A 16,708-nucleotide genomic window follows, 5' to 3' on the forward strand; every position below is an offset into this window, starting at 1 on the left:
GCAAAGGCATTCAGCAATGTTCTAATAGTTGGCACTTCCATACTCCTTCCTTCACATCTGTCACATTTAAATACAAACCGGTTCCATAAAAATGTTTAAGTGTCCATTTCTTTAATTAAAAAAATATTTATACACAGGAGAAGCCATGTGTTTGACATAGGAATACACATATTAATAAAGTATTTCTTAAGAGTTCCCAATGTTCTATTATATCAGTCTGCAACTTATAAATTAAATATATCAGAACTTTTTAAGTTAAAATGAAATCCCTGAAAATACTGGATATGCTCGATTTTTTCTAAAACTAAATGAACCAAGAATATGAATATGGTTTGTTAAATAAGTTTTATTGTTAGCTTTATTGCCTATTGTCTATAATATGCAACTTTATTGTGCCTTTGCAAACAGGATACATTGCTTAAAAAACTGATCAAAATTTTCCATACATATAGCTCTATATAATAGATTACAGTGCAACACTATTCTTGTTACATAATTATAGAAATACTATAGAACCCAAGAGCACAGGGTAAGCAAAAGAAACAATCCTGAGCCATCTGATCAAGATGATTTGATGAATCCTTTTAGTGTAAGTTTAGAGAACACAGGGGGAAAAAAAACATGCACACTGCAGTCATGAGCAAAACACACTAAATACCTATTCCCTGCTAGACACAGGTGGGGGTAATGGTGAATTTCAGAGACATGCACACTCACTCACACTGCCATTTTTTTCTCTTGCTTCCCTCCCATCCCCAATGCATTCACTCCCACCCCTCACAAAAGACCAGGCACTAGACCTACCAAACCTCACATCTGCCTTGTTGGAGAATGTTAAGTGACTGGTCCTCACTCATAACATATAACAAAGCATGTGCTGTAAGTCAATTCCAGCTGCTTTTTCCTCTTTGGAAGTAAATGAAGCATATGCTCACTACAGCTGAAAACTGTAGAGGGAAACATGTTGAAAACAAAACTTTGTTTTCTGTCTTGACATAAAATCAATAGTGGAAAACTCACCCTAAAACTTGTTGCCTCATCAGCTATTAAAATACACTTGATATTCTATTTTTGGTATCTAATCCATTCTAGTTCAAAAAACAGTCCATAAAGTTTGTACCTGCTTATGGTAACTACTATTGTACCACATACAACCCACCGCAGCTGGACAGGCCTATGAGGTACCAAAGGTGTGAGTCCTTGCCAACACCCCCTGAGGACCACAGCATTCTAGTGTTACCCAAGATAATATATGTAATGAAAGGTATTTGGTTTGTGTCTTAACACAACCTAGTGATGAAATTAATCAAATCATGCCTCCACCACGCCTTCCCTGAAAATAACCTGAGTCTTCTGACTAGCAAACTGACCAGCTTGGCTGGATGGCAGTCTGCCTAATCAGAGAGTGAGCTGGAAAACCAGAGAGCTAATGTCTACCAGCAGCTTGTCTTGTGCGGATAACCAAGAGTTCTTGGTTTCTGCAGAATCTACTACCTCAAAGGCTGAAATCAATGAGGTGGAAATAACTCACAGCATAAATACTAAACGTAAACTGCGTAAAACCTGTGGGACTACTTGGAGACAAAAAAGGATCCTCATGCCCCACATAATTTGGTGTGGGTTTTTGTGTCTCTGTATACACAGCTGCTACAGAAAAATCAAAAGATTTACTTCATAACTTCCTTATTTTCAATTAAATGCTCATACACTCATAAAATATTCATACACCCTATGATACGAGGTGGCTCTTTTCTTCAAAATTTTAAAATCAAGAGGCACCAATCCAATACCCGTTCATTTATGTATTAAAAGTTTCACATAATAACCACTAAAACAGAAATAGCATTTGTGATGATCACACCACAAAGAAAAAAGACTGAGACAATGTCAGCCACTGTACATCAGATGCGCTCAAAAGCACAGATGTTTGGCTGTCAGAACTGAAGGGTCTGACAGGTTTACCTGGTTTTAGCATCAGTCTGACTGAGAAATGGAAATGGTTCCTAAAGGAATTTAAGAAATCACTCTGAAATTCTGTTTTCAGTGTACATTATTTTAATCAGTCTGAATGTAAAAAACCTTGGCTCTCTCATGCCTTCAGCAAGCGGAAGGCAAAGTGTGACAAAGAGCATCCTGCCGCATGCTGACATCCACCGCCTGTGACACGGTCCCGACACCACTGGTGAAAGGCTTTCTAGAGTAGGAAGGACAGCATATTTTATTTCAATATCTTTGGTTAAGTTCTGTTCTTGTCAAATCCACCTCTCCTTCACATTTAGTCATCAATGAATTTAAAGGTCACAAGACATAATTTTCACATTAAATTGTCAGATCAAGAGTTTCAATTTTTTGGCCCTAACCCTGCCCAGTAGGACTACAGAACCTTGCACAGGAAACTGTCAACAGGACTCCCAACACTGGGAGAGGGACAAAGCAGAGAGAGCTCCGGCTCTTGTCCTTGAAAGTAGCCTGAGACAACTACGTGAGTCTCTGGCTGCCAAAAATATTTTACCACCAGCTTCTAGAGCATTGTCTATATTGTTGAAAACCTTATGCAAAGCCTAAATGCCGTGCAGGTGTTTGAGGTGGTAGGTGAGAATAAGTTATGAATAAAACTGAATCTGGCCTAGCAAGAAAAAGCTTAAAAATAAAAAGACACTTTTGTTTTAATTCAAAGGAAAAAACATAATAAACCACAGTATTGCCTTGAATTCTCCACCGTCTCTTCTGGATTCCAAGGAGCCTCTCTCTGCGCTCTTCCTTCAATGCTTTAGTGGAGAGAGGGGGAGCTTCAAAGAGGCTGTAATGGAAGTGAGAACATGGGCTAGAGTCGCTGTGTGGCTAGGACTGGGGTGAAGAGAAGCAGCGCCCTGAGCAGGCTAATCAAGAGTCCTGGCTGACCTTCGCAGCCACAGCCTCCCTTGACCTACATCTGGCCACTACACCTACACACAGCAGCCACACGGGGCTTTCCACAACATCCTCTGCATCACGAACAAACCCCAACTCTCCCAGGAGAGCACTTCAGGACAAACCTTCTAGGCTGGTCATTACTGTGAATGCTGCCACTTTCCAATTAACTTAGCACCAGATCCATTCTCTCCCTCCCCCCAAACTAAGTCAGACTAATCTGTAGTTTAAAATGTGAAGTGTCACGATTCTCTTCTGTTTTCTTCTTTTTTCATTTTCTCATGAAAGTTTTCTTATAATGATGCTTAGAGTTCCATGTCAGATGAAATAGAGTTGCAAAACATTTGGTGATTTCCATATAACATTCTTCTTATAATAAATTAACAGGTTTAAGTTGGAACTATGTCCACAAGTCTTTTTCATGTAGTTTCATCATACAGAGAAAGACTCTTACACATGGCTATTTCTGGATAGTGCATTAAATGAAGATACCTCACAAGAGAAAAGATCGTTCTGTATCCATTAGGATAATATACAGAATCACAGTCAATGAGATGATACACGCTGCAGGAGAGGCATTGAACAGTATACCATTCAAATACAAAAACAGCAATAAACATATTTTGCACTACAGAAAATTTGCTAGATTCTAACTTTAAGGATTTAAAGTAATGACTCTGGTTACTGCATTGTAGGACTGGAACATGCTTCTTCCCTTCCAGATGCATACTGTTTGATGCTGGTGCACATATATAAACACACAATACTGTGTCTTCAATGATACACAAACGCAATAGACAGCCAAGTCCTGAAGGCAAATTTCAGAGAACAGGGCTACGAAGACCAAGAGAGTAAATATCAACTTAAGAATACAGCTAACTTCAGAATTTCATTTTATTGAACACACTTTTAAAACAAGCACCTCTTGGCAAAAAAAAAAACCAAAGAAACAACAGTGCTCCTTCTACTCTATTCTGGCGGAAGACATCTCACACCAACCTGCTCAATTCAGGATGGAATTTTAAAAACAGGTAGCCAGACCACCAGCAGAGCTCAAATGTAGGTCTGCTGACTTTTCAGTGAACTGGAGCAGAGAAAAATACCAAAAAGCAAACTTGGAATCTATCACAGCTTTCTTCCTTAAGCAAAAAAAAAAACAAAAAAATGCAAATTAGTTTTATAATCACAATTCAGTTTTTCAAACTTTTTCCGAAAACTTTTCATTTAATTATGCATATATAACAGGAAATAAAACTGTTCCACAAACATTCTCAAAACTTACAATTATCAAGAAAATGACAAAAGTAAAAGCAGGAGAAATACTAAACATATCGCGGGAAGGTCAATTTCTGTTTCTGCTCTTAAAAAGTAAAAAAATCACCATATAATTAAGTACAAAAACCTGCATCGAATGACAACTGCTGGTGTATTTACTTGATCAGAAATGAAGACCAAGAATATAATAAAGCCCTATGATAATATTCATCTGGAACACTCCCTCAGTGTGTATGCACTAAAATGTTGGCCAAGTTTCTGGAGCGTTAGCTTATATAAACACGGGAGTCCTTAGTTAGCTGCATTAAATGGAACATTCTCTTCTGAAATGCACCCACAATTCGGTTTCGCTTACAACTTGCAAACTAAAATTATTTCTTCAGAAAAATATCTGTTTGGCATCTCCTGGACTTTGTTCCATCGGACAATATGGACATTTTAATCTAAAGACAAGAAAAAAACACCAAACTAAGAAACAAGATCAGTATTAAGCATTCAATTTGTATAGTTGTAAAATATCTTTAACAATTATACACACATAGACTTACATAAACACAGTTCTATACTTTGAGGGTGAACTGTGCTTTCCCTGGTAACAGCCAAACTTTGAAGGGTCAAAAATAAATACCATCTAACCCAGACCCTAAACCAGGGGTCCCCAAACTTTTTACACAGGGGGCCAGTTCACTGTCCCTCAGACCATTGGAGGGCCGGACTATAAAAAAACTATGAACAAATCCCTATGCACACTGCACATATCTTATTTTAAAGTAAAAAAACAAAATGGGAACAAATACAATATTTAAAATAAAGAACAAGTAAATTTAAATCAACAAACTGACCAGTATTTAAATGGGAACTATGCTCCTCTCACTGACCACCAATGAAAGAGGTGCCCCTTCCAGAAGTGCGGCAGGGGCCGGATAAATGGCCTCAGGGGGCCGCATGTGGCCCGCAGGCCGTACTTTGGAGTTTGGGGACCCCTGACCTAGACCAAAAGGCTCTTCTTCAATGGAAATCAGGAAAAACTGTTTTGTAAACAAAACAAGACAACTGTTCCAAAGCTGCATCTGGGACTTTCAGAAGTCAGTCCAATTTTTCTTCTCCATGGCTTAGGTTGAACTTGTCTCCAAATAGTTTCAACTCTATTGGACACACAATCCATTCAACTGCAGCAAATCTGGTGGCAGGTGCAGAGCCTTCAAAGTATGTGGCGTACCCAGAGCAGCTGGCGTGCCCTGCAGGGGGGCCAGCATGGGCCGCAGGGGCTGGCAAGGGCACTGACACCTTCGCCACATTCCCAGGCCTCCTCTTAAAGAAAAGACTTTACCACAATGTGCTGGGATTGTTACCTGCTGTTAAATTTTTTCTAGTTGCTTACTTTTGAGACTTTTTTTTCTTTTAAAGTTAATGTATAAAAATGTATAAAAAATTATAAAATTTCACAATGTATAAAAATTATAAATATATACATACATACATATCCTTTGAATCAGCAATTTCAATTCTATGAATTTTTATATCACATACAGAGAAGGTAATTCACTTTACAGTAACAAAAGTTAAAGCTCATCAATATGGGACTGGTTTAATGATTATTATTTCCACATAGCAGAATATGCTGCAACTTTAAAAAGAGAATGAGGGCTCTTTCTGTAGCACATAAAAGATCTCTAAGATATATCATTAAATGACATTCATTTGTGATGGGGGAGGAAGGACTGACATTGTATCATCTACTCAAAGAGAGTTAGATCACACCTATAAATCTAATCACCAAATTCATGAACAAATTTAAAAGACTGACAAAAAAAATATCACACCACCCACTACGCCAAATGATTGGTTATGAAATCTATTCAGCTGTTACTTCTAGAAACATTTATCCTCATTTTAATTCTCATCTTCCTGCTAAGTTACAAAAAAAAAATTGTTTTACTAACATTTAAAAAGATACTTACTTGCTACCATTAAACATTTTATTCAGGGCATCTCTTGATATAATATGACCACAGACCAATTTCATGGGTGGATTGTTATCTGTTGTTTGCTGACGAAGAATAGGACAGGCAAATATAGAGTGATACCAGCACTTTTTACCAAGGTCTACTTCAATCTGTTAAAAAAAGTAAAAAGGCTCAAGTTATATCTCAGAACACCTTCTCACTAGTGTGCACTGTGCAGCAAAGAACACTGATCACACCTGTCCATCTGAATGGACCTTTTTACAGAACTCTTCTAACTCAAGAGCAACAGCCTAAGGGATTCAAGTATTACTTTGTAATTCTAAATTAACCCTCAAAATAATTTTTTAGAGCATTTTTATGTTTATTTGAGCCAAACTGATGACAACTGTAGGGAAGCAAAATCTCAGCGGACTGAGAAAATGCTCCCCTTCAAAATTATTTATACACTACTTTCAAATAAAACTCTGATGTCTGAGATCTAAGAGTCAAAAGCAAATCAATGCTCTTGAAAATTCATTAGATACACCTAATAGGAAAACCGACAAGAAATCCTGACTGTTCTGCAGCACACTTAGCTAGGTGATAAAATTCAGTGTATTAATTCCTTTAAAAGCAAACAAGCCAGACCAGGCAGTGGTGCAGTGGATAGAGCGTCGGACTGGGATGCAGAGGATGCAGGTTCAAAACCCCGAGGTCGCTGGCTTGAGCACGGGGTCACTTGCTCTGTTGTAGCCCCCCATCAAGGTACATATGAGAAAGCAATCAATGTACAACTAAGGAGCCACAACGAGGAACTGATGCTTCTCATCTCTCTCCCTTCCTGTCTGTCTGTCCCTATCTGTCCCTCTCTGTGTCACAAAAAAAGGAGGGGGACAAACTTTTGGTTTACTTCTTTATGAGCTTCAGATCTAAGTTTCCCATGTTTTGTGTATAATGGTCTAGAGAAACCACTTGGAACAAGGGCTTTAAGCTAAAAAGCAGACTTCTCACAATCACAGCGTATGGCACTTGTACCAATTATTTCTCTTTGCAGTGAACAGAACATGCAAAAGCTACAAAATCACCTACCAGTGGCTGGCATATGGAGGGGCTCCACAAATGCCAATTCTGTTTTCTTTCCTTCTAAATCTACAATGGCTATTTATTTTATTTTATTTTATTTATTTATTTTTTTTTTTACAGAGCCAGAGAGAGGGATAGACAGGGAGAGACAGACAGACAGGAACAGAGAGATGAGAAGCATCAATCATCAGTTTTTCGTTGCGCATTGCGACACCTTAGTTGTTCATTGATTGCTTTCTCATATGTGCCTTGACCGCGGGCCTTCAGCAGACCGAGAGTAACCCCTTGCTTGAGCCAGAGACCTTAGGTCCAAGCTGGTGAGCTTTTTGCTCAAACCAGATGAGCCCGCGCTCAAGCTGGCAACCTCGGAGTCTCGAACCTGGGTCCTTCCGATCCCAGTCCGACGCTTTATCCACTGCGCCACCGCCTGGTCAGGCTACAATGGCTATTAATACAAAAGTCTATTATTACCCAGACTCTCTCAAGAAAGTTGACAAAGTATAACAGAATAATCCTGAGAAAAAATGGCCACATCATCACTTCCAAGTGCTTTATTACCCTGATGCAAAGGCTTCAGGTAAATTCAGATTTCGGTGTGCTCTGTTCTAGTGTTCAAGTGTCAGAGATGCTTACAACTCTACTGGGAAACTACCAGTCTTGCAGGCTCTTGCCTTGGCAAAGCATGTGAAGACTCAAATCCTCTTTACTTGCTCAAACGAGCAGCAGTCACATAGGAATGTTGCTGGTGTTCTGACCACACTCAGGACAGGGGATGCACCTGTTCTTTGAACCAAACTAGATCTCTGAGGAGAACCTGGGGCAACCAACCAACAGTTACCCATGAACAGGTGTGGCAAAATAGAAGCAAAAAGCCAAATGCATATTTTAGCCCTTTAGAATTTGTGATACAACCATGCAGGAACAATTCCAGTCCAAGTAGTAGTGCCTATGTCAGAGGCCTGGTGGAAATACACCTGCAATGACCAATGTCACCACATGTAGGTAAAACCTGAGTACCTTCTATGTGTCCCATATTATTCTAAGCATACCTACGTTACCTATAGCCTTTAATAGTCCCAAAAGAGAAATATGGTTTCCATTTTAGAGATGGATAAACTACTTAGAGAAGTTACAGAGTTGGCAAGTGCTTGAAACTGATGGTTTAAACCGTGGCTTCATCAGCCTCAGGTGCTAAAAATAGCTCGGTATTCGAGCATCGGCCCAAGACAGGAGTTGTCGGGTGGATCCTGGCTACGGTGCATGTGGGAGTTTATCTTACTATCTCCTCTCCTCTCACTTAAAACAAAAACAAAACAAAACATGTGACTTGTTCCACAATAGCAGGGGACACATGGCACTGGAGAACCACTCATGACTACAGGTGTAATAGCTAAATATTCGTTTTAATCGGTAATAGAAAAATATAACCAGCTCAAATCCATGAGCTCATAAATATCAGTGCTTAAGATAAAACCAAGTCCAATCAAATTGACTCCCTGCTTTTCTATTAAAAAAAAAATCATAGCTTGAGTGGTTTGTTAAGTGCAGAACATACTGCACATGCAGTATATCCACCCTCTCCACTGATGATGTTTCCTTCCTTAGTTTTCATTTCATTAAAATTTCACTCTATGAATGAGAGATTCCTCTGAGTGCCTCGGCAGTGCGCGCCCGTGTTATCGCACAGAGGGGCAGAGTCAGGGGCCTTTGTGTGGGCCAAAGCGGAATCTCGGGCCGCCCAAGCGCCTTGCAAAAGCCGCGCACAGGGACGGAGCGAGACTCAATTCCAACGCTGCAACTTTTCCCTGCGGTTGGGGGTTTCACTCAGAGCGTGAGACTGCTGGCCGGATATCCTGGTCTGCGCGAGTGCAGACAGTGAGTGAGAGTTTCCTCCAAGCACCCCGGAAGTGGGCGCCCGCCTGTGTTACCGGACAGAGTGGCAGAGCCAGAGGTCTTTGAGTGGGCGGAAAGCCCGCCTGATTATGCTAGCAGCTCCAACTGACTGAGCCTTACCCAGAGCCCTGTGCTGAGTGGAAATAGAGTAGGGAGTTGCCAGCTCTTTGAGCCTCTTACTATCCAGGCAGAGGCAGCAGCAACACCATAGCTGGATTATCAGGCTACTAATTGAGGAAGGAAAGACTAGGAGAAAGGCTCCAGGAACACGGACTCTCTCACTGTCGGAGCCTATAAATGCTAATGAGCCTCGACTGACAACGAAACTAAAGCACAATACATGACATTGCCATAGAGACTTATCAACTGCAAACCTCTACCTGAGCGTGCCAAAGGGGCAGAACCCGGGGTACAGAGTCACCGACCAGGAAGAGGGAGAGAAAAGAAAAAGCAAGAAGATAACCTCTCAAAATCAAGAATAATCTGCAGACTTTATAACCTATCCCATTTTATTATATTTGTTCGTTTGTTTCTCTTATCTTCATTCTTGATACTTTTTTTCCTCCTCCAATTTGGCCGATTAACACTCTGCCGGTCTTACTCTCTCCTCTCCTTGAACTACACTACCCATAAGTGTTACATCTCCCATTATCTTTTCTCTTCTCTTCCTTTCTCTCTATGAGGGTTGCACTCCAAAACCCTTAACTCTCTCTCTCTCTCTCTCTCCTCTCTTTTTTCTTCTTTTAGTGGTTCCCTCTCTTTTTCTCTCTCTCTCTTTCTTTTCTCCCTCTATATTAGTTTCTTCCTTTCTCCTTTACATCTCCTCTCATTCAAACCTCAATAACAAACAAATTATCTTATCTGGGACTCAAACTTATGTTTGTAGCATTTTGGGGGGTTGTTACTTCACCTTTTTAACTCACTAGCAGTGCTCCCATTCCTGGCTCTCCATATTATCTAGTTCTTGTTCCACTAAATACAATAGTAATTTTTTAATTTGTCCCCCCATTTTTCCGTTTTCCTCTTATTCCTCTCATCATAACCCTTAGACAACCAACACCTAAAAGCAAATCATTTTATTCTTGACCCAAATTTTTTCCTTATTTGCTTTTTGTGGGTCCATACGCTCTTTTTTTTTTCTTTTTTCTTTTATTTATTTATTTTTTTTGCCCCTTTATTACTTTTCCCCAATTCAGGCCCTCCATCACAGGCATTGTTTGTTATAATTCATGGTTCACCACAAGATTTTCTCAAGAAAGAGGGGAGAGGAGAGGAGAGAAAAAAAGAGGGGGAGAATAATTTCCTTTTTAAAAAATTTTTATTTTATTTTATTTTTCCTTATTTCATTATTAATTTTTTTAAAAAAAACAACTTTTCGATTTTTTTTTACTATTTTTTAATTTTTTTAACTTTTTATTCTTTATTAAATCTCAATACTATCAACAAAACCACCCTCAGATGCCATTAAGGAAGAGAAAATCGAATATCATGGATACAAAAGAAAGAGAGGTAACACAGCTAGATGAGGAAAAATCTATGGAGAAAAAATTTAATATATTGGAAACCTTGGAGCTAAATGACAGAGAATTCAAGATAGAAATCCTAAAAATCCTCCGAGATATACAAGAAAACACAGAAAGGCAATTTAGGGAGCTCAGAAAACAACTCAATGAACACAAAGAATTTATGTCCAAGGAAACTGAAACTATAAAAACAAATCAAACAGAGATGAAAAACTCAATTCACGAGCTGAAAAATGAAGTAACAAGCTTAGCTAATAGAACAGGTCAGATAGAAGAGAGGATTAGTGAAATAGAAGACAAGCAACTTGAGGCACAACAGAGAGAAGAAGAAAGAGACTCAAAAATTTAAAAAAATGAGATAGCCCTACAAGAATTATCTGACTCCATCAAAAAGAATAACATAAGAATAATAGGTATATCAGAGGGAGAAGAGAGAGAAAATGGAATGGAGAACATACTCAAATAATAGATGAGAACTTCCCAAGCCTGTGGAAAGAACTAAAGCCTCAAGTTCAAGAAGCAAACAGAACTCCGAGTTTTCTTAACCCCAACAAACCTACTCCAAGGCATATCATAAGGAAATTGACACAAACCAACAGCAAAGAAAAAATTCTCAAGGCAGCCAGGGAAAAGAAGAATACAACATATAAAGGAAGGCCCATTAGATTATCATCAGATTTCTCAGCAGAAACTCTACAAGCTAGAAGAGAGTGGACCCCAATATTTAAAGTCCTGAAAGAGAGGAACTTTCAGCCACGAATACTATACCCATCAAAGCTATCCTTCAAATATGAAGGAGAAATAAAAACATTCACAGATACAGAAAAGATGAGGGAATTTATCATCAGAAAACCCCCACTCCAGGAATTACTAAAGGGGGTTCTCCAATCAGATACAAAGAACAAAAAAAAAACAGAGCCACAAGTAAAAGCTCCAAGAAGAACACAATAAAACCAAATTTAAACTGTGACAACAACAAAAAGAAAGGGGGGGAGAAGATGGAGATTAACAGTAGCAAAGGACGATGGAGTGCAAAAGTACTCACAAAATAGTTCACTACAATGAACAGGGTAGGGACCCTTTTCATTACTCAAAGGTAACCACCATTGAAAAAACCACCACAGAAGCACATGAGATAAAAAAGATAGCAACAGAGGAAAGATGTATGGAATACAACCAAATAAAAACAAAAGATAGAAAAACGAAAGAAAAGGATAAAACAAGACACAAAACTAACAGAAAGCAAGATATAAAATGGCAATAGGGAACTCACAAGTATCAATAATTACACTAAATGTAAACAAATTAAACTCACCAATAAAAAGGCACAGAGTAGCAGAATGGATTAAAAAAGAAAATCCAACTGTATGCTGCCTACAGGAAACTCATCTAAGTAACAAGGATAAAAACAAATTCAAAGTGAAAGGCTGGAAAACAATACTCCAAGCAAATAACAGCCAAAAAAAAGCAGGTGTAGCAATACTCATATCAGATAATGCTGACTACAAGACAGCAAAAGTACTCAGAGACAAAAATGGCTATTTCATAATGGCTAAGGGGACACTGAATAAAGAAGACATAACAATTCTTAATATATATGCACCAAACCAAGGAGCACCAAAATATATTAGACAGCTACTTATTGATCTTAAAACAAAAACTGACAAAAACACAATCATACTTGGAGACCTCAATACACCGCTGACGGCTCTAGATCGGTCATCCAAACAGAGAATCAACAAAGACATAATGGCCTTAAACAAAACACTAGAGCACCTGGATATGATAGACATCTATAGGACATTTCATCCAAAAGTGACTGAGTATACATTTTTCTCCAGTGTACATGGATCATTCTCAAGAATTGACCATATGTTGGGCCACAAAAACATCATCAGGAAATTCAGAAAAATTGAAGTTGTACCAAGCATATTTTCTGATCATAAAGCCTTGAAACTAGAATTCAACTGCAAAAAAGAGGAAAAAAATCCCACAAAAATGTGGAAACTAAACAACATGCTTTTAAAAAATGAATGGGTCAAAGAAGAAATAAGTGCAGAGATCAAAAGATATATACAGACTAATGAAAATGACAATACGACATATCAGAATCTATGGGATGCAGCAAAAGCAGTGATAAGAGGGAAGTTCATATCACTTCAGGCATATATGAACAAACAAGAGAGAGCCCAAGTGAACCACTTAACTTCACACCTTAAGGAACTAGAAAAAGAAGAACAAAGACAACCCAAAACCAGCCGAAGAAAGGAAATAATAAAAATCAGAGCAGAAATAAATGAATTAGAGAACAGAAAAACTATAGACAAAATTAATAGAACAAGGAGCTGGTTCTTTGAAAAGATCAACAAAATTGACAAACCCTTGGCAAGACTTACCAAGGAAAAAAGAGAAAGAACTCATATAAACAAAATCCAAAATGAAAGAGGAGAAATCAGCACGGACACCGTAGATATACAAAGAATTATTGTAGAATACTATGAAAAACTTTATGCCACTAAATTCAACAACCTAGAAGAAATGGATAATTTCCTAGAACAATACAACCTTCCTAGACTGAGTCAAGAAGAAGCAGAAAGCCTAAACAGACCTATCAGTAGAGAAGAAATAGAAAAAACCATTAAAAACCTCCCCAAAAATAAAAGTCCAGGCCCTGACGGCTATACCAGCGAATTTTATCAAACATTCAAAGAAGATTTGGTTCCTATTCTACTCAAAGTCTTCCAAAAAATTGAAGAAGAAGCAATACTTCCAAACACATTTTATGAGGCCAACATAACCCTCATACCAAAACCAGGCAAGGATGGCACAAAAAAAGAAAACTACAGACCAATATCTCTAATGAATACAGATGCTAAAATACTAAACAAAATACTAGCAAATCGAATACAACAACATATTAAAAAAATAATACATCATGATCAAGTGGGATTCATCCCAGAATCTCAAGGATGGTTCAACATACGTAAAACGGTTAACGTAATACACCATATCAACAAAACAAAGAACAAAAACCACATGATCTTATCAATAGACGCAGAAAAGGCTTTCGATAAAATACAACACAATTTTATGTTTAAGACCCTCAACAAAATGGGTATAGAAGGAAAATATCTCAACATGATAAAGGCCATATATGATAAACCATCAGCTAACATCATATTAAATGGCACTAAACTGAAGGCTTTCCCCCTTAAATCAGGAACAAGACAGGGTTGTCCACTCTCTCCACTCTTATTTAATGTGGTACTAGAGGTTCTAGCCAGAGCAATCAGACAAGACAAAGAAATAAAAGGCATCCATATCGGAAAAGAAGAAGTAAAGGTATCACTTTTTGCAGATGATATGATCCTATACATCGAAAACCCCAAAGAATCCACAAAAAGACTTCTAGAAACAATAAGCCAATACAGTAAGGTCGCAGGATACAAAATTAACATACAGAAGTCAATAGCCTTTCTATATGCCAACAATGAAACAACTGAGAAAGAACTCAAAAGAATAATCCCCTTCACAATTGCAACAAAAAAAATAAAATACTTAGGAATAAACATAACAAAGAATGTAAAGGACTTATATAATGAAAACTATAAACCATTGTTAAGGGAAATCGAAAAAGATATAATGAGATGGAAGAATATACCTTGTTCTTGGTTAAGAAGAATAAATATAATCAAGATGGCTATATTACCCAAAGCAATATACAAATTTAATGCAATTCCCATCAAACTTCCAATGACGTTTTTTAAAGAAATACACCAAAAAATCATCAGATTTATATGGAACTATAAAAAACCCCGAATAGCCAAAGCAATCCTAAAGAAAAAGAATGAAGTTGGGGGCATTACAATACCTGACTTCAAACTCTATTATAGGGCCACGACAATCAAAACAGCATGGTATTGGCAGAAAAATAGACACTCAGACCAATGGAACAGAATAGAAAGTCCAGAAATAAAACCACATATATACAGTCAAATAATTTTTGATAAAGGGGCCAACAACACACAATGGAGAAAAGAAAGCCTCTTCAATAAATGGTGCTGGGAAAACTGGAAAGCCACATGCAAAAGAATGAAACTGGACTACAGTCTCTCCCCTTGTACAAAAATTAACTCAAAATGGATCAAAGATCTAAACATAAGACTTGAAACAATTAAGTACATAGAAGAAGGCATAGGTACTCAACTCATGGACCTGGGTTTTAAAGAGTATTTTATGAATTTGACTCCACAGGCAAGAGAAGTGAAGGCAAAAATTAATGAATGGGACTACATCAGACTAAGAAGTTTTTGCTCAGCAAGAGAAACTGATAACAAAATAAACAGAAAGCCAACTAAATGGGAAAACATATTTTCAAACAACAGCTCAGATAAGGGCCTAATATCCAAAATATACAAAGAACTCATAAAACTCAACAACAAACAAACAAACAATCCAATAAAAAAATGGGAAGAGGATATGAATAGACACTTCTCCCAGGAAGAAATACAAATGGCCAACAGATATATGAAAAGATGCTCATCTTCTTTAGCTATTAGAGAAATGCAAATCAAAACGGCAATGAGATACCACCTCACACCTGTTCGATTAGCTGTTATTAGCAAGACAGGTAATAGCAAATGTTGGAGAGGCTGTGGACATAAAGGAACCCTCATCCACTGTTGGTGGGAATGTAAAGTAGTACAACCATTATGGAAGAAAGTATGGTGGTTCCTCAAAAAACTGAAAATAGAACTACCTTATGACCCAGCAATCCCTCTACTGGGTATATATCCCCGAAACTCAGAAACATTGATTCGTAAAGACACATGCAGCCCCATGTTTATTGCAGCATTGTTCACAGTGGCCAGGACATGGAAACAACCAAAAAGCCCGTCAATAGATGACTGGATAAAGAAGATGTGGCACATATACACTATGGAATACTACTCAGCCATAAGAAATGATGACATCGGAACATTTACAGCAAAATGGTGGGATCCTGATAACATGATACGAAGCGAAATAAGTAAATCAGAAAAAAACAGGAACTGTATTATTCCATACGTAGGTGGGGCATAATAGTGAAACTAAGAGACATTGATAAGAGTGTGGTGGTTACGGGGGGGAGGGGGGAATGGGAGAGGGAAAGAGGGTGGGGAGGGGCACAAAGAAAACAAGATAGAAGGTGACAGAGGACAATCTGACTTTGGGTGGTGGGTATGCAACATAATTGAACGACAAGATAACCTAGACTTGTTATCTCTGAATATATGTATCCTGATTTATTGATGTCACCCCATTAAAAAAATAAAATTAGTATAAAAAAAAAATTTCACTCTAAGTCAAAATTTCAAGGAAACTCTAGTGTCTCTAAAATGTACTTGGCTCCTATTTCTATTATTTAAGCATGTCACTATATGCATAAAAGAATCCCTATCCAATGGCTACAATAATGTTGCCCAGTTAAAAGGCAAGACTCATCTAATGGCAAGAAAGGTAAATAACCAATGGAAAATAGAACTCACGGGTAATTCATCCTTCTGGTTCCAAACTCCAGTGCACTGCCTCTGTTCAATCACAGCCTTAATATTAATTAAAGCTGGCAGCGCCACACAACCTGCTGAGAAACTGGGAGAACAGAAGAGGAAATGTCAATGCCAGGCCAGTATCAGAAAGCCTGGTTCTAGAAATCTCCATTCTCCCAGACTCCATGTGCAGAGGGCCCTGGTCATCAGACAGGGACACAGAGCCTTCTGCTCTGCTAAATTATTATACACACAAAAACACAAACAGAATTTAAATTTTACAGAACCATATATAATGGGGTCTACCTATCAGTCATTAACGACATTCTGAAATATTTTCTTGCAAAGTTATTTCTAGACCCAGATCAGCCCTGTTCAGGGCAAAATGACTCAGATCTAGAAGTGCTGACAGCCAATTCTCAGCCGAGTCCCTCTTCAGGACTTCCCGAAGCTGAAGAAAGCCACCCGAAAAGGGTCATATCTCATGAATGCTCCACTTGGATACAAAAGTCCTGTCCTGCTGTCTCAATCTCTGAGCCCACCAGAGCTC

At 38.2% G+C, this 16,708-nt stretch overlaps 1 protein-coding gene across 3 annotated transcripts in view; it reads right to left on the bottom strand.

Annotated features, from left to right (window-relative positions):
• Positions 1-326: 326 nt before the first annotated feature.
• The window catches only part of RMND5A (required for meiotic nuclear division 5 homolog A), a 120,539-nt gene continuing 104,157 nt past the window's right edge, over positions 327-16,708 (bottom strand). The window contains exons 7-10 of one of the 3 annotated variants that reach the window (XM_066267650.1): positions 16,159-16,261; positions 6,147-6,301; positions 4,541-4,628; positions 327-4,045 (exon numbers count right to left, since the gene is read on the bottom strand). In XM_066267650.1, coding sequence (XP_066123747.1) covers positions 4,565-4,628; positions 6,147-6,301; positions 16,159-16,261 — 322 coding nt within the window. In that variant the 3' untranslated portion in view covers positions 327-4,045; positions 4,541-4,564. Of the gene's footprint in view, positions 4,629-6,146; positions 6,302-16,158; positions 16,262-16,708 lie in introns of all 3 variants that reach the window. The other 2 variants (XM_066267649.1, XM_066267651.1) reach the window with 2 other exon arrangements.

This window comes from Saccopteryx bilineata, chromosome 3, assembly GCF_036850765.1.
Source record: "Saccopteryx bilineata isolate mSacBil1 chromosome 3, mSacBil1_pri_phased_curated, whole genome shotgun sequence".
NCBI classification, from domain to species: domain Eukaryota; kingdom Metazoa; phylum Chordata; class Mammalia; order Chiroptera; family Emballonuridae; genus Saccopteryx; species Saccopteryx bilineata.